Raw genomic sequence first — 19,203 nt, 5'->3', positions numbered from 1 at the left:
TTTTTACGGTTAATCGAGCCTCAAGCTCCACCGTTTCTACTCCCGTTAACGGCTACCCGTTGCAGGATTTTCCTATGCCCCTCAAGGGTGAAGATTTCGTCGAATCAACTTCTTGGAGGATTCCAGAAGATTCGCGGCCTACTTCGAGATGGCCCAGGATGCGAGTTCGTCGCCCGGACCCAAGCTGTTTCGCAGCTGCCCTGGATGCGGGCTGCAGAATGTGTTTAAGGAAGACGAACATTCGCAATGCCTCTGTCTTCATGGGGACAAGACTCATGTAGAGAAGGACTGCCAGTTCTGCAAGAACTTGTCGGAGCGGACCATGAGGGACCGTCGATCCCGTCTCGCCAGCTGGTTGGAGAAGGGCTCAACGGGTGAGAAGAAGAAGAAAGGGTCAGAGCGGGCTTCTAAGTCCTGTGCGGGCGCCCCGGCGACAGGGGCCCAACACCAGGCCAAGCGCCGCGAGTCCGCTGGCTCCGGGAGCGCCGAAAGGTCGGGCTCTTCGGTCGTCAGGCAGGGCGCACCTTCCCCGGTACCGTCAACCACGAGCCAGCGCTCCGGTTCGGGGAAGAGGAAGTCCGAGATCCCGGGTAAGCTTCGGGAGAAGCCCCGTCCGATCTCGGGAGAGGGGGAGCGAGGCGTCGCCCCTCCCCCTAAGGAGAAGGCCCAGGACGCACCTAAGGTGGTGAAGGCCCCTACCCAACAGGCAAAGGCCTCTATCGAGGCGATCGCGGCGACTCTGGCCAAGCCGGCAGAGACCCCGCCAGCAGAGACTGCCTCCGGGACTAGAGTTTCCCTGCCGCCAAGGAGGGAATCCTCTTTTCAGCCCATCGTCGTGGCCGCCATGATGGAAGAAGCGAGGGGGGGCACGGTAGCCTCCTCGAGCTCGGAGTCAGCCTCGGAGGAGGAACTGACCGAGGCCGTGAGGAACCTCGAAGTCCAATTCGAGAAGGTTCGATCCCGTAAGGAAGATCCTCGGGAGATAACCGAGGAAGACGACGATGGCGAGGAAGAGCAGCCTTCCCTTCCGGCACAGCCGGAACCTAGGCCTCAGGATGGCTCGGCGGCCATTTTGTCTGCGATCCAGTCCTTATGCTCTGAGATAAGGACGAGATTCCCACGGCCCAGGCCGGAGGACCCGCAACCTGGCCCGTCGGGAAGTCCTCAGAACAAACGACGGAGGACCCAACCCTCTCCTCCGCTCGCCCCCGTAAGGCCTACAGTTCCCTCCTCATCCTCCCACGAGTCGGGAGATGACGGTGCGTTGGGCTCGACGACGGGTTCTGAGGGCGACGACGACGGAACGGGACTCCCGTCGCACGGGCCTCGCCGCCCGACGAGATTGGCTCATTCCACGCCATGATCGCCAGGGCGTCCAAATTGTTCCAGCTCTGCCCGGAGGAGCAGAAAAAGGAAGGTTTCCTCTATCAGCGCCGGGAGGCCAAGAGGAAGACTGTCATCGCGGTGCCTCTAATCGATGACATCTGGGAGGAGGGCCTGTCGGTTCTCAAAAACCCCTCCACGGCACCAGCCAAACGGGACCGGTACGAGAAAACGTACTGGGTCCCCGAAACCGCTCCCCTGTGCCTCAGGGCCCAGCCAACGCCAGACTCGGTCGTCTCAGCGGCGGCGAAGAAGAAAGCGGCGGGGTCAGGAGCCTCGACGTCGAATTCCCCGCCGGACGGCGAGGGAAAGAAGTTGGACGCCATGGGGCGGCGGGTCATTTCGTCGGCGGCGACAACGATCAAAGCGGCCTACGCCCTGGCGATCGTGGCCCGTTATAACAGGGAGCTCTGGTTTAAACTGGCCCCCATATTGGACTTCCTGCCGGACGACAAGAGGTCCGAGGCCCTGGAAATACTGCAAGAGGGCGAGGTGGCGTCGGACCACGCTATAACGGTGGCAACCGATATTGCCGATACCGGGTTCCGTCAGCTGTGCAACAGTGTTTGCCTACGACGATTGGGTTGGCTCTGGGCGACCGACTTCCGTCAGGACTTCCAGACCAGGGTGTTGGACATGCCGTTCGACGGCAGCAACTTGTTCGGGAAGGCGGTGGACGAATCCCTCCAAGCCATAAAAACAGACACAGAGACGGCCCGCGCCCTAGGAGCCCTTCAGCAACGACGGCCCTTTCGGAGCTCTGGAGGTAGACAGGGTGCCTCCAAGGGATCCAGCAGTGGCTCGTCCTACCGCCAGGCGGCACGCCCCTCGTCTCAGGAGGCCTACAGGGGTTGCGGCAAGCAGGGAGCGCCTCGCCGCCGTCGCCAAGGTGGCCAGGGCGGCAAGGCCACCACCTCCAAGCTGGACTGAACCGGCCGTGGTCTCAGGCCCCCACCGAAGCACCCCGATGGGAGGCCGGCTGACGAATTTCGTCGGCGTGTGGAAGTCCTTCTCCACCGACCGTTGGGTGCTGGATACCCTGGCAAGAGAACACTCTATCGAATTCCTGAAGAAGTGCCCTCACGTTCCACCTGTGGCCAGGAAGGAAAATCACGTCCCGCAGCTGCTGTTGGAAGTACGGCGATGCTCAGGAAAGGCGCCATCGAGCTTGTCCCAAAGAGGCTCCGGTGCTCCGGGGTGTAAGGTACTTCCTCGTCAGGAAGAAGACGGGCGGCTGGCGCCCCATCCTGGACCTTCGTCGTTTGAACAAATATATCAGATCACAAAAGTTCAGGATGGTCACCCTCCAGCACGTACTGGGACAGCTGGAGGAAAGCGACTTTCTATCGTCGTTGGACCTAGAGGATGCTTACTTCCACTTTCCCATCCTCAAAAGTCACCGAAAGTTCCTCAGGTTCGTCGTCCAGGGACGCCACTACCAATTCAGAGCACTGCCGTTCGGATTCGAAGTCGGCCCCCAGGGTCTTTACCAAGTGCCTAGCACCAGTGGCGGCGCGGCTGCGCCTGCAGGGGATTCACGTCTACCCCTACCTGGATGACTGGCTCATCCGCTCAAGGATGAGGGAACTCGCCGTCGAACACACTGCGAGGACCGTCCAGCTACTCACAGACCTGGGATTTGCCATAAACTACCCAAAGTCCCACCTGGTGCCGTTGCAGGTGGCCCTGTTTCTGGGAGCGAAGCTCGATACAGTGAGGTGCCTGGCGGCCCCGTCGGAAGAACGGACGAAGACCATTCTAGGCAAAGTGCAGCGCCTGCTAGCCACGGATGTGGCAAGGGTGAGGTCCATCAAGTCCCTCCTGGGGATGATGTCCTTTTGCATCTACCTGGTGCGCCTCTGCAGACTACGGATGTGCCCTCTTCAAGAATTTCTCGACGCCCGTTGGATGCAGGCGACGGGCACCTTCGAAGACAGGGTCCCCCTCAACGAGGTGTTCCGGCGATCGATTCAGTGGTGGGGCGTTCGAGCGCACCTCACGGCGGGCAAGGACTTTCAGACGCCGGCGTACCAGGAGACGGTGACGACGGACGCCTCCCTGGAAGGTTGGGGCGCCCACACCGGAGATCTCCACGCAAGAGGCCTCTGGCTCCCGGAGGAGAGGCTCCTGCACATCAACGTCCTGGAACTCCGAGCCATGTTCTGGGCTCTCAAATCGTTCCTCCCGTCGCTCAAGGGCAAGGTGGTGCGGATCTTCACGGACAACACCACAACAATGTTTTTCATACAGAAGCAGGGAGGCACCAGATCCCCAGCCCTATCCAAGGAGGCACAGGATCTGTGGCAGTGGGCGGTCGCCCAGGGGATGTTCCTGGTTCCCTTCCACCTGGCAGGAGAAAGCAACACCATCGCCGACTCGCTCAGCAGGGAGCTGCGCGCGTGTCTCGAGTGGGAACTGCGCCAGGATCAGGTGGATCAACTCTTCTGACGATGGGGCAAACCCCAAATCGACCTGTTCGCAACAGCGACGAACTCGAAGTGCAAGAGGTTCTTCAGCAGGTTTCCCCAGCCGAGAAGCATGGGCGATGCGTTCTCGTTCCCCTGGGACGGCCTATACCTGTATGTGTTCCCTCCGTTGCCGTTGCTGCTTCGACTCATCAGCCAGCTCAAGAGGTCCCGGTGCAGGATGATCCTCGTCGCACCGGCGTGGCCGAGGCAGATCTGGTTCCCGGACCTTCTGGACTTGTCAACGTCCCCTCCCATCAAGCTGTCGGCGGACGCGGACCTTCTCTCCAGAGAAGGAGGCGCCCTCTTCCACCACGACCCGGCGTCGCTGAACCTGCAGGCCTGGCTCCTGCAGCGCGAGAGTTTGGAGGCTACGATATACCGGCCGATTGCAGAGAGGTTCTTGCAAAGGCCAGGGCGTCCTCGACTCTCAAATGCTACGGTCATAAGTGGAAGAGTTTCTCTATCTGGTGCCGAGCACAGAAGATCAACCCCCTACGGATTACGGCCCCTCAAGTGCTGCCGTACCTGCTATTGCTGGCAAAGGCTGGGCTAGCCCATGCCTCCATTAAGATTCATCTGGCGGCGATCTCCAGATATACCAGAACCACAGGACGGACGTCCCTGTGGTCCCATCGACTGGTAAAAGAGTTTATGAAAGGACTGTTCCGGTCGTTCCCGCCGGTGAAGGCCCCGGCGTGGGAACTTATCGTGGTGCTGACCAGGCTCATGGGGCCCCCATTCGAGCCGATGCACTCCGCACCGATGAAGTTTGTGTCGTGAAAGACTGCATTCCTGGTGGCCATTACCTCCGCACGACGAGTGGGAGAGATCCAGGCCCTATCCTGCAAGGCACCGTACTTGACTTTCCATGCCTCGAGGGTGGTGCTTAGGACGCACCCCTCCTTTATGCCCAAGGTGCCGTCGGACTTCCATCTTAACGAGCCCTTGGTGTTACCCGTTTTCTTCCCGTCTCCTTCGTCGCCGGCCGAGAGGACTTTGCACTCGCTGGATGTGGCTAGAGCGCTGACGTTCTACGTGGACCGCACGAAGTGTTTCCAGAGGACATCACAGCTGTTTGTGAACTTTGCACCTGTGAATCAAGGGAAGGCTCTCTCGAAGTCTTCTATTTCCAGTGGCTCTCCGGCTGCATCATGCACTGTCACCGGTTGGCTAACCGACAGCTGCCCGGCCGTCCGAGAGCCCATTCGACCAGAGCGATCGCTGCTACTACAGCATTCTTATCTGGTGTGCCCCTGCTGGACATCTGCAGGGCTGCTACGTGGAGGTCGACGCACACCTTCACGAGATTCTACTGCGTCGATCGGGATTCCAGGGAGGAGTCCAGGGTCGGCCAAGCAGTGCTGCGCAACCTGTTCGCTTAAGGTGAGCCTGGTGAGGAGGTAAGAGATGCTTAATGTTGAGTTTTTTGTATTGCTTTATGTTGAGCCTTTTGCCACCTCCCGTGGTTGTGCATGTGTGTACTGCTATCTATTCTTATATTCATGAGCATGTGAATCCATGCCAGACCCCATGCTGGAGAAGGAACAAGTTACTTACCTGTAACTGTTGTTCTCCAGCATGGGTCTGGCATGGATTCACATGCGAACCCTCCCGCCTACCCCTCTGCGGCTCTTCACTTGGTCATACTGCCACTTCACGTGCTACCAAATATGAAGATGGCTGCCAGAGGCGGGGCTTAGGTAGAGGGCAGTCATTGGCTGTGGTCAGTATGACGCAGAGATCAGTGATTGGTTACTACTACGAAAGACAGATCAGAAACGAAACTGATACTGATTTTTTCTTTACCGAGGATTCCCAGCCTGACGGGGAATATTCATGAGCATGTGAATCCATGCCAGACCCATGCTGGAGAACAACAGTTACAGGTAAGTAACTTGTTCCTTCTCTTGCTTGAATCCAGCCTTTGTGAGTCTAAATGCATTTAATTGCAACTAAAAATAGGATGTTAAAAAATGACATTTGTTCAAATTCAGTATTATGGGTAACCCAGGGAAATAGTAAAATAGTAAGTGTGAGGGGAGCCTCAAACGTCCTGCTATCCCCATACACCCCCCCCACTTGCATTCAACCTTAGTGGTAACAGGTGGCAATTTGACACATACACATAAGAAAAGAAAACTGCAGGGCCATTACAGATGCAGGAAACTCATCTAGTAGAACTCTGGCCATGCTCTGTGGGGCATAAAATACATGTAAACCCTCAAATTTGCATATCGATTGCACCAACGGAATTGAAGACACAGAAAAGGGCATTTCATGGTGCATTATTAGTCTTTGATACTTGGGGGCACTATGAAAGTGACTTTAGAATAAGTTGGCATAAGTAAGCCAAGTGGCAAATATCTAAATTTCACAATTATATATGGAGCAGCTCTATATTCATTAGGCTTTTTTATATAGAACAGCATGATATATTAACATTAGGTATGGTAATCACTGAAAGACCTTCAGATAAGACACAGTGCGATTAAATGATTTGCCCAGGATTACACACTTTTGTGAAATGGTAATATTGGGTTGAGAGAGAGATTTGTTAAGGTTTTGCTTTGCATTTCAAGTGTTTTAAATAATACTTTGTTGCAATGCCTTGGAAGCAAACCACATTAAATAATAAAATAGCCTTTCATAATTAACTATACACTGTATGCATCGTCATGCAAATATTTTGAGCAATAAGAGTATAGCTTTATTCTCCCCATCCTGCATGCAAAGTCACAATGGCATCATGCAGATTAATGTGAGCCTAACAAATCCACCCTGGGTTTTAAAGGCATAGTCGTTATTTCACTAAGCATGCAGCATTATGCACCCCTCTCACTTCTGATGCCACCATTCACATTTCCTAAGGGAGAAACGTTTTTGCTAATACTCAATCAATGTATATTGGCTCCCATTGTAAGGCTCTGTGCCAGGACAATGAGGGTTGCAAGCAGGAGCGGGACACCTTTCCGGAACGGGAGAGTATACCACTGCCAAATGTCCTGGTCTGGCTCTAAAAGAGCCACTGGGAAGTGGGGGGGAGAGGATGGGGGCAAGCTGCCGCCCTCCACTCAGTACGCCACTGGCGGAACCTGTTTGGCAATGGTGGACATAACTGAATTAGATTCAGTAAATTGCGATGTCTTGAAAGTTTGCTTAACAGTTTTATTAAGAGGGACATTATAAGATAGCGGTTTAGTTATCACCATAGTGCTGTCAGCGGGTCTACATGTTTGCCTTCAAGCCACGTAGTGCCCTTAGCAGGTACTTTCAATTTCTTGTTAACTGTTTCAGTTAAGTTATCATAGAGCGTTGACGGTCAAAATCTTTTCTTCAGTTAATTTTATTGAATTTTCCAAGACTTAACAAACCTGCACATGTAAGGAGTCTTAAATCTACGAGTGCACTGGATTCGGTAGAAAACACTTTAGTTGGATCAGGAACGCAATAACCTTGTGACTGCATGGGGGTCTCTGTCTCTGATGGTTCACACTAACTTGATTAATAGTAGTGGAGAACAAATCTACCAAACTAATACACATTGGGTAGCTTTCAAGCGTCCTCCAGAAAGCGAGGCCTGAGATATCCCTTTTCCCAAAACTGAGGGCCTAGAGATCTGGTGTTGCCACCTCCAATGTCCCCTCAGAAGACACCCCTTCAGAACTATTCCTCACTCTTATTTTTGTTTCTTAACAGGTTATCTCTGCCACACTGCCCTTCTGTAAAACCAGCCAGTTCATAAGGGAGCTCACCCTGAAAGATTGCTCTGTATTGGCATGTGGAAGCATGCCACCCGAGAGTCCGATTTGTTTCTGAATTATATTGTTTGCGATCCTTACTTTAGCACCTGGGTATTCAAATTGTTTGACATGTAGTACTTGGTTACATGTCTTACTCCTACATCCCGTCTCCTTTCCTCCATACTGTATAGGCGTCCCTCGCTAGGGACGGGAGACAGAACCTTTTTCAACAGAAAACATCTTCTTCCCCTTTAAATTTAGAGGCGCGCAGGGGCACAGCCCTGGGTGTGTGCGCTCCCCTGATTCCGACCACCGGCGCCGCTCCCCAATCCTCTGTTCTGCCTCGACGGGAAAGGACCGCTTTCACCAGTGCTCCTGGGTTAGGCCTCTGGCCTAGTAATTTCACACACTCTTCCCAAGAGAAGTGTCTTTTGTCTTTTTTTTTGTCTTTATTCAGATACCTTTGTCCTCTGGCACTACGCTCCTCCCCGGTGCATGTTGATGACATCAGGCTTCAGCCGGTGTCCAGCCTGCAAAGGGCTCTTCCCCCACATCCGACCCCCACGCTCTCTGCCTCCGCTGCCTTGGCCCCGAGCACGGCTGGGAGAGCTGTACCCCTTGCGATGCGAAATCATCTCGAACGGAGAAGAACAGGTAAGCTGTGGAGGGAGCTCTTCGGAAGGTTGCCTCCAGAGGACTTGAAGGTATTTGTCAAGCACAAATCCAGGCCCATAGTAGGGGCACTTTTTTCATCTGCACCCTGCAAGCTTGACTCCTTTCCTAGGAAGCGCACCAGCGAGAGGGACCTTTCAGGTTCTTGTACAAGGGTGGGTACCGAGGCTGCTACAGCTACCGGCCACCAGGCCGAGGGGTCGCAAGATCCTACCGATAACGTCACTGAGGGACCGCAATGTTCTATTACTGGGTTTATGTCCGAGGGTTCACGCCCTAGTACCGGACAAATGTCTGATGGGGATGCCTGTACGCAGCACTACCGGTGACACAGCTGAGGGCAATCCACCTACCAGGCCTTGTCCTGAGGTGCAGGGCAGGCCTCAACCTCCACCGCCAAGAATCTTGGAAGAGGCCGGGCCCAGTGCAGTGAGCACCACGAGACAGGCACGTGGGTTGCAGCATGACAAAATGGCCGCCGGGCCAGAGAAAACTGTGCCTTGCCTGACACATGCCCCTTTGGGGGACAGGTAGGGGAACGAGTTTCCAGGTGGGACTGTTCTTCACTGGGCAAGTGGCCTACAGCATATCATTCATCGTCGCAGGGCAGATACACCTAGCGGACAGTAAGCCAGAGTGCGCCCAGGTCTCAGCGCATGCTTGCACCTCCAAGCGTTCCACCGGCCTGTGAAGACAGGTTTTTTGGAAAGTTTACGACCCTCATGAGGTTTCTGCAAATGGGCATCATCCTCAGGGATGTGATCAGGGACATGCTCCCTCCAGTTCTGCTGCCGGCACCCCGGGCACTCTGCCCGTGGTGCAGCCCCAGCTGCCTCTGCCAGCTTCTGCCCTGCCGACTCCCACACCTGCAACGGTGTTGGTGGCCCTGCAGCCTCAGCTACAGCCGCCTCCCCCTGTCAGTACGCCATGGTCACCAGCACCTAGCGCTCCTCAAGCAGCATCAGACAAGCAGGATACCTTGGTGGACACGGACGAGGACCCAGACACACCATCTGCCACGGCTTTCCATGAGCCGCTAGCCAGACTGGCTGAATACTTGGGGCTTCCTCAGCCGGAGGTTGACCAACCGGAGGTGTGTTCCTAGCAGAGGTCCTCACTCCGCGCCCCTCGGCTACAACAGGGATCCTGATGCAAAAAGACTTAGTGGCACTAGCCTAGAAGGGATGGCTTAAACCCCACTTGGCGCAGTTCAGGCAGATGGAGGGGGATCCACTCTTGCTGTCGGCACACCCTCGGCCACACTCCTCGGTGATCGTTGCAGCTTCGCTTTACTCCAAGCCACAATCGTCTTCGGCTACATCAGCCTCTGCACTCCTGGATAAGGAGGAGAAGATCCTGGAAGCATATGGGAAGATTTATTCCAACGCTTCCCTTCATCTTCGTCAGTCTAATGCGGACGCTATGCTTGCCGCTGTCATCCAGAGGCTTTGGCACACAATTGCTGACTTCCTCCCGGAACGTCCGGTACAGAGCCAGGAATGCTTCAAGGCGGGGCTCGCTGAGGCTAAGATTGTAGCACAGGACATGATGGAGTCCACGGTGGCTCATATCGGCACCTCTGCCTGTGTTATCTGCATCGCTACGGACATGAAAAAAATGGCCTGGCTTCGGGCGACCAAGTTCAACCCGGACGTCCCGGAGTGCATACTAGATCTTCCATTCGAGGGTGGCGACCTGTTCCATTCCACCACCGATGAGGAACTGGACAAGAAGAAAAACAGTTCAAACTGCAAAATGATTGTTCAGCCTCACTAAGATCACCCCTAAAACATACAGCCAGATGCAGCGGTCGGAGAAGGGTTGGTCCTTTGGTGGTTTCCAGGGATTCCAGGAACGCAGTTCAAGGGAACTGGTCAGTTCTCTGAGCCAACACCAGCGCAACCAACACAAGTCTGCGCACAAGGTATTTTTCAGTCCCCCTCCTCCGCCTTAGAAGGAAAAAGGTATGACACACCCATCCGGGTCTACGCATCTCTGGTGGGGTGTAGGCTTGCCCTTATCTCCCACTACTGGCGCACAATGTTCGCTGACCCCTGGATCCTCTCTATAGTGTCCATAAACTACTGCCTACCAATCCTTCATTCCCCTCTCTCCTCCCTTCCGGTCCCACAAATTGGAACAGCAACTATGTTGGCAGAAATTCGATCGCTCATAAGAGTCAGGCAGTGCAAGATGTCCCAGCCTCCCAGCGGTGTCCGGGCTTCTACTCGCATATTTTCACTATGCACAAGAAGAACCAGGGCGGCCTGAGAGTTGTGTTGGACCTTTCCTCCTTGAACCTTTGCCTTCCTCTTCAAAGTTCAAGATTGTTACCCCAGCGCTTATAGCAGAGACACTATGCATGGTAGACTGGATGTGGTCCTTTGATCTGAAGGATGCAGCTGCCAGATCGGGACGTGCCAGTATGCATCGGTCCTTTCTAAGATTCAGGATCATGGGCTTGCCTTTCCAATTCAAGTTTCTACCCTTTGGCCTCAATTCAGCCCCCATGGTATTTACAAGACTAATGAACGCGGTGACAGCCCTCCTCAGGGTCCAAGGTCACCACTCCTATCCATACCTACACGACTAGCTTGTCAGGGCACGGTCTACAGAGGCAGTTCAGCACACCTGCCGCCCTCATGAATACCCAGCCCTGGGCCTCATCTGGGATACGAGCGCCGTGAGTTTTTCCCTGGGAGGACAAGATCACAGCTATCAAGAGGGCCACTGGGCATTTTCTCAGCAGAGCAGTGACCTTGGCATGGTGGTACCAACACCTCCTTGGCACCATGGCACATTGTCGTTTGGCATTGCCAAACACAAGGCTCAAAATGAGGTTCTTGAAGTTACACTTCGCAGTCTTCTGGAGTCAGGAGAAGGGTTCCCAGGCAGAGCTGGTCAGCATCCCTCTTCATCTCCACCAGGAACACAGAGTACAACTTGCGGATAGATGGGCCCTTCTGGCAACCAGCACCACAGGTTACCATCACTATGGACTCATCCCTAGAGGGCTGTGGAGCTACCCTGGACAGCCAGTGTCCATGGGGTTTGGTCCCAGCTGGAGCAGGAGGCACACGTCAACTGGCTAGAGTTGATAACCATCTGGCTCGCTCTCAAAGCCTTCCTCCGTGGCAAGGAAATTCTTATTCAAACGGACAGCTCCACCAGCATGTATTACGGTATTACCCAAATTGACCTTTTACAATTGACCTTTTGCACAATTTACCTAATTATATTGGTCCTAATTGACCTTCTGCACAATTGACCTTTATATTGTAGTTATTTTATATATGTATTGAGTTGGTTTTAGATTATAAATAATATAAGCGGATTGGGTGGGGGGTTGCAGGGGGTTTTGGATTGGGTGGGGGAATTGCGGGGGTTTCCGCCTCGCATATGTCTTGATTGACCTTCTAAATTGGGTCAATTCTCCCGAGGTCAATTGTGAAAAGGTCAATTGGTATACAACCTGTATTACATCAACAAGCAAAGGGGCACTAGGTCTCCTCCCCTCTGCACTCCAGCAGTCATCATTTGGGAATAGGCTCTGCCGAACAACATACACTTGACGGCGGTCCACCTCCCGGGGGAGTCGCACCTGGAGGCGGACAGGCTCAGCAGTCTGGGTGCGGAAAATTATTAATGGCAATTGAACAATCAGGTCCTTCAACAAGAGGTGTCCTCAGTTCACATCCTGGCAGGGACAGGGTGGTGCTCGCTGGGCAATGCGTTACAGATACAGTGGAACAATAAGAACGCATATGCCTTCCCTCCCACTCCCCTGGTACACAGGGTGATCTGCAAGACAAGGGAGTTGCGACACCTCCGTAGCGTTCTGATTTTCTTTGGGGGCCGGCGAGGCCATGGTTCTCAGAGCTGTTCAGCCTTTTGGACCAACCACTGATGCACCTTCCGCTGGGCCCAGCTCATCTACCATTGAAACAGGGGGGCACAGTCATCCACCCGGCCCCACAGAAGTTAGCCCTCACAGCGTGGTTCCTGAATAGGTCACACTAAAGAATCTGTCGCAGGCTAACCTGGACATCATACAAAGTGTGCGAAATCCAAGCTCTGGTGGCTACAGAGCCTTACACTACCTTTCATAGGGACAAGGTGGTGCTTAGAATGCTGGAGCCATCAGCAATCTCCTCTGAATCTCTGACACCAGGGTGTGGAGTGTCGAGAGGATATCCTGCGACAAATCCCTACGGGGCACCTGGGGATCAGGGTCACTCGGCCCGGCACCCATGTCGTTGTCGTTGTCGCCGTCACCGGTTTCTACGTAGTCGTCGCCGCTTCCGGCGGCCATCTCTTTGGCGTTTCCATCGTCGTCACCACCGTGGATGATGTGGATGGAAAGAATCTCATCCTCCTTGGACGGAGATATGTCCGTGCCCTAGAGTTCTTCTTGCCCCCCCCCCTTTCGTCGGGCACTGAGGGGTCAGTCTCGGGCTGGCATCCCCTTCTCTGAGGACTTCTCTATTGGCTTGAACGAAGACTCTCTCCTGGCCGGGAGAGACCCTCTGGCTGCCACTGGGCCACCCTGGACAGGGTCAGCACCTTTTGCCTTCAAAAGGGAGGTCACCACCATCTCAATCGAGGAGGATGATTTGGCTTGGACCCAGTGAGCCTTCACACGCATGTCGGCCATCTTGGCCTTCTACTTCATGGGTAGCTCAGACCCCTTGTCCTGCTTGGCCTTCTCCTTAATGGGTAGTTCGGATGCCTCACCCTGTTTGGCCTTATACGGTGTATCCCGCAGGTTCCCTGGGGTAGCAGACTTCCTCTTGGATGAAGAACTGTAGCGATGGCGGGAGATCAAAGCCGATGGGGACGATGAATGCGTCCTGACCGTCGCAGGACCCACTGCAGCGGCGACCCAACGGAAGCGGACTCGCAGTGCTTGGCCTTGTGTTGGGCCCCCATGGATGGAGCGCCCTCAAAGGACTTAAAAGCCCGCTCAAGATGGCTGGATCTGGGAGAGGCATGCCCCTGAGAATCACCCGGGGTAGAGGCCTTGGCCTTGAGCCACGCCGCCAACCGGATATGTCGATCCTTGATCGTGTGCTTTGCAGATCTCACAATCTTCTTTATGCGCTGGGTGTAGACCACACAGGCACTGGGAATGCTTGTCGTCCGAATAAACATTCCGCAAACAGTAGCTGGTGCACAGCTTGAAGAGGGAAGCTCCATCCTTCTTCTCTGGCGACATGATCCGGTGCGGTGTAGGCCTGAAGACTTCTGGAAGCTTCCAAGAACAACACTCGCCGATTTCTGCCCTTGTGAGGCGATGAAAGATACTGAAAAACGGGTCCCTGTTAATCGGAAGGATGAACGATGGAGCACTCGGGCTCAATTGACCAAAAAATAGAATTTCCTATCACAAAAAGCAAAAAAAGCAGAAAAGCTCAAAGAGCAGAACGCAATGACTCACAACACTTGAACGTGTAATAAAAATCTGAAGATGGCTGAAAGAGGAGGGGCTTAGGTGGAGGGCAGTCATTGGCTTGGGGCAGTATGACCCAGAGCTCAGTGATTGGTTTATAGGAGAAAGACAGTTTAGAAACGAAACTGAAACTGTTTTTTCTTTTACCGAGGATTCCCAGCCTGACGACGGGGAATATTCATGAGCATGTGAATCCATGCCAGACCCATGCTGGAGAACAACAGTTACAGGTAAGTAACTTGTCCTTAAGGAGTGTCTCCTCTCCACCCTGGAGCTACATTCAGTTGTAATTGCCCATTCAGTATGGAGGAAAGGGGACTGGACGTAGGAGTAATTATAAGTTACTCACTGTAGTGGCGAACGTACTCCTAGTCCATATTCCCCTTTCCTCCATACGTCCCACCATCCTCCCCCTAATATGACTGGTGTCATTAGGCAATGGTAATATTGTCCATGCATCAATGGGAACTGAGTAATGCCGTTGGTGGGCGGAGTCAGGGGAGTGCATGCTCCCAAGGCCGCGCCTCTTAGTTTAAAGGGGAAGAAGATTTTTTCTGGTGAAAAAGGTTCCATCTCCCATCCCGAACGATGGACACCCATACAGTTTGAAGAAAAGTAGACTATGGACTAGGAGTATGTTAGTTACTATGGTGAGTAACTTATGATTTATACCGAAATATTTTATAAAGAATTAACATATCTCAAATATTTTATAACGGAACATTTTATAGAGAATGCACTTTTTTTTTCCACGCCTGAAAACCCACCCAACTGTTTACCAAAAATATTTAACCCTTTACCAAACCCCTAAATGCATGCTCTATAAAATGTTTTGTTGTAAAATATTCGATAGATGTTCATTCTTTATAGAAAATATTTGATATAAAGACTGCATACTGTACTACTTGTATTGTAGATTGCTGTTTTTGGCCATATAATTATCCTTAGGTTATGAATAGGGTTTACTTATTTTTAGAACCCCTGATTAGTTTCTTATTGGCACGTTGGAAGCATGGTTTTCAGATAACCCTTTTAAGAGACTGCACTTCGAAACCTTACAGAAGGTTTGTTTTGGAAGGACCCATGGCTTTTGGCATAGCACCCAAATCTGTGCATTTTAGACTTTTGTTATTGCATGGACGGTTCATTCATGAAAAATGCTGATATTGGCTTGAATGTCCTCTGTAACACTTTCTCTCAAGAGTGGCGTGTCTTTGCCCCTAGTGTACTTTGCTGTGAACTATGTTCCGCAGAATATGGTAAACATTCACTTCATGGTTGATTTTATTAGTATTTGTTGTTGAAGAGATATCTTTGAAGAGATCCTTAAAATCTTTACATACAGGCAGACGTGACCTAGGAATATATTTGAATAGGCTTAAAACAGATTGCATTTTTCTTGATTAACAATCCTACCTAACATATTAATACTAGCATATGCTCTCTCATATCTACATAGCAATGAAGCTGCCCTGGCATAGCCCAGCGATGGAAGAGGGTGATGTCTGTGCAACCCATGCACTCTTCTTGAATTTCTACTAGCTGTAGCATTATCTTTTCAACATGTTTTCCGTCACTGCCGCCTGCTACTGTTTTTAAAGCAGTTAACCCATTTATGATGGGTGGTAAGGAGTGGTCCTCCATGGGGCATAGGGTGGGCTTAGATTGTGTGGCAGAATGAGGTAAAGACTCATGCTACTGAAACATGGAAACCTGGGAATAACCTCCAAGAAGAAGTTGTATTTTTTTTAAAGGAAGCTGCAATGCACTGGAGGCTGCAATGACAAGATTTCATATCACTCAGGATTCAGGGAATGGGAAAATAGCAAACAATGTTAAGGCACACTGCAAGTTATGGGGTCTGATGAGGTATTGGAGGTGAAATGGGATTAGAAGCAAAAAAGTATGACCTGTAGACCCACTGTAACATAATTAACCTGCAAACCAACCTTACCTATACGCTCTAATTCCTGTTGGATTCTGAACATATTGTAAATTAACCCTGCATGTATTTGCATTTTTAAGGTTGCATTTCAAGGTGACCCCGAAGGCGCTCTCATCCAATACTTGGCTAATGATGAAGCCCGACGAGCTATTTCTAGCACTGAAGCAGTTTTAAATAACCGTTTTATAAAACTAATATGGCACAGGGAAAACGATCAGCAAAACTCACCCCATCAGCAATACCAACAGTCGCAACATCACCAGCCACCCCATTACAACCACCAAACGCAGACAACGCATACAACTCCTGCAGGACCAACATCAGTTAATATCTCTGCGGTAAGATTGTTACATTCCTCATGTGCACTGCCTGTTGTTGATCATCTCTGAACTTGATATTCATGGAATGATGTGGGATGTGTACATATACTGTATCAATTGCATTGTAAACTCTGTGTATCTGTAATTTACATTGTCATTCAATGCGTTTTAAGTGCACAGTAAGATAAATTAATATTTGTTTTTTCTCTAGCTTGAATTTCAAAGGCTAGAGTAGTGAAGCGTGGCATAAACTCTTCTTAAGAGCAACACTATCTAGTTAGAAAAATTATAGCCAACCTTACAGTATAGTATGAAAGTTACAGCTTAGAAGTCTTCCATTGCCTTACTAGCACATGCACAGCTGTATTTAAGCCGTACGACTATAGCGATTTGGCTCCCAGACTTTATTATTTCTTGGTTTGTTTTATACTATATTGCATCTAGTTCAGATGAATGTCCTTCCTACTCAAAAGGAACTGCATGCAGTGAAAACAAGATCTAAAAGATGGACTTCTGTGGAATACTCCTGATTATTGCTAATCCTTCCATACTCAAGTTTATTTAAATTTGACATACTGGCACCAGTGTCAGCCATTCACATCGAAGAAACTCACTCCAGTTGTGTCTGGTTTTGGCTGTGGTTTTAGAAGGAAATGTTCACTACAAACCATGCTGATACTTACATTGACCATAATCCGGTGTTCTATGGTATTGACATTTGCAACCTATCCTTTTCTAAAAATGCTGCAACTCACTATGGACTAAATTCAAAGATTTGACCTCTGGAAAACGTGTATTGTATCAACCTCAAATACTTATGTGGCTGCTCTTGCCACTGCACTGAAAATATCTCCCTTGTTTTCCCAATGCTCAAGACCGTCTGTAGTCTAAGCTATTTATAACTAAAAAAACAAATCCACATCACAAATGGAAAACTTTTCTACTAGGAGATCAACAAGCCTGACTGACTTGTGCATGTTCTGTCCCCTCCACCTAGTGGATGGGGAGGTTAAGTGAATGTCCTACAGTGTGTGTGTAATGGCCAGCACAAAAGGTTCGAGGGAATGGATGTCGGAGAGGTTAGAGATTGTAGTGGCTAGAAAAGAAACCAGACGCCGGGCGACTGGTACCTATTGTGGACAGAGGATGCTTTTAAGAGTCATTTCTTTAATTCTTTGGAGCCGATTATCTGAGTGGGCAATCGGGTACAACCAGTATGCAGCTGTTACGGTTCGCAGCGTTGTAGGGATTAGCATGCTCTATAAAGTAACTTTAGCTATTAGACTATCGGTCTATTATATTGTCTGAATCTGTCCAAATGATATTGCTGATGGAGAGTTGTCAATTCAGTGTTCTATTCTGTTGGTAATGTGCGTGTATATAGAGGCCTATTTAGTAGGGAGATAGCTTAATAGAGTCGAGAGTAAGTGATCAATATCCTCTGCATTCAGCATGTCTGGACTAAGTCTAGAAACAGGGGTGGCACAATAGTGCTGCTGAAGTGCTGAAAGGCAGAGCAGGAAGTTAGCAGTTAATTCTGTCTGTGCAGGTTGCTGTACTACTAAATAGGACCTTCCTTTGTAAAGTGTTTATGGATATAGAACTTCAGGGCTCTGAATATGTAGGTTTTATCAGAGATCACTAGGCTGCACTGCTATTTGACCCCTCTGCCTTCTGATACGTTGGTTAAAAAAAGTTCCAAGGTGAACATTGGTAAAATCATTTAAGAGAATAAATCCAAAAACGAATCCAACAGTTAATACAAAATTTAAAGTTAAATATAACCATTTTGGAAATAACATTTTAATATTGCCTATATATCCTAAATTAATGGGTATCCTGCCTGACTTAAGTGCCGAGGAAGTTCTTGCAACCGACACTTCAGAGAGAGAGAGAGATAATGTGCAAGAACATGTTTCCCATGTTTTATTTATGGTACTTATGAGAAAATGATAGGAACCCAACATTCCTGCCTACCTTGTGAACAGTGTGTCTAGATCTGTAGCTACATATTGGCGGAGGCAGGTTTTGGTACAGGAGAGGGCAGAGGGTGCCTTATGGGGCACCATTCTCCACATTTCTCTTCTTTGAAGGGGACCAAGGCTTACATACGTATCTGAAAGCATTTCTTGGAGAGTGGGATTCACCTCCCTCCTCACCTCCATTCCATTTTCTAACTTTACACTTTGGGCATATATCCCAAGGTAACAATCCATTTAAAAATAAACAATAAAACTCTTAATAAGAAAAGATGAAGAATAAAAACGAAATTGTTGAAAGATTGTAAGAGATTTTTTGAAAACTCCCAACGCTGAACGCGCAATAAAAAATATGAAGATGGCCTCCAGGAGTGGAGGTAAGGAAGACCTGTCTACTGGCTGTGTGGCATTATGACACCAAACAACACTAATAGAGCACTAAAGTGATGAGCAGTTAAATGTGAAGTTAAACTTTTTTAATGTTACCCAGAATGTGCAGCCGGTCTTTGGGGAATATTGAAACAGTATGTGAATTTACGAAAGATGCCAATGCTGGACAACAGGATTTACGGGTAAGGAACTTATACCTTTCAAACCAGCCTGCACATAATTGTGGGTAGCAGCTAAGTCGGTAGCAGTACATGATTTGCCATTTCTATTGTGAATTGCAATACAGTTTCTCAGAGTAAAGCAGTAGTTAAGGGTGTGGCCTACACGCTACCAATGATTGTTATGAATGTTTTTAAGCATGCTGCGTCACCTCTAGGCCAGACCAGTTGCAAATTGTCTTATCAAAGAAGTCCGTGACCGTGAACTTTCAGGATGCAAATACTAGCACCAGTAGCAATGTGAGCAGACCTTTCGTGATTGAAACACAGCGCACTGTACTTACAAGTTCAGTATCTGGTAGTAGACTGGTATGTCATAGTAGACTGAGTAGCATTTAAAAGTGCTACAATGATGCCTGTCATTTGCATTGCTTCAATTTTGATATGCAGGTGGAAAACACTACATTTAAATCCTTTTTTTGTTTTTTAACATGTTTATTTTAAACCGGTGCACAAATGAAAACGTTACATGCATATTAATGACATACAATTATCCCTTTCACCTGGAGATGCAACTGAGTGAGCATGTACCGACGACCTCCAGGCCCCTCCCCTGCTTCCTCCCATTCCCTCCCATTCCCCCCTCACCCCTACTCCAAATCAGTCTCCCACCAAATACGACAGCGCAGGTATTGTTGT

The 19,203-nt window shown here is 50.2% G+C and overlaps 1 protein-coding gene across 4 annotated transcripts in view; it reads left to right on the top strand.

Annotated features, from left to right (window-relative positions):
* RBM27 (RNA binding motif protein 27) overlaps positions 1 to 19,203 on the top strand; it is a 1,859,884-nt gene that overhangs the window by 1,461,865 nt on the left and 378,816 nt on the right. For all 4 annotated transcript variants that reach the window (XM_069652445.1, XM_069652444.1, XM_069652443.1 and 1 more), the window contains one exon: positions 15,738 to 15,995. In XM_069652445.1, the coding sequence (XP_069508546.1) occupies positions 15,738 to 15,995 (258 nt within the window). The remainder of the gene's footprint in view (positions 1 to 15,737; positions 15,996 to 19,203) is intronic.

This window comes from Ambystoma mexicanum, chromosome 3p, assembly GCF_040938575.1.
Source record: "Ambystoma mexicanum isolate Mex_15411 chromosome 3p, UKY_AmexF1_1, whole genome shotgun sequence".
In the NCBI taxonomy this organism is placed as follows: Eukaryota; Metazoa; Chordata; class Amphibia; order Caudata; family Ambystomatidae; genus Ambystoma; species Ambystoma mexicanum.
This window is presented reverse-complemented; position numbering and strand designations above follow the sequence as displayed.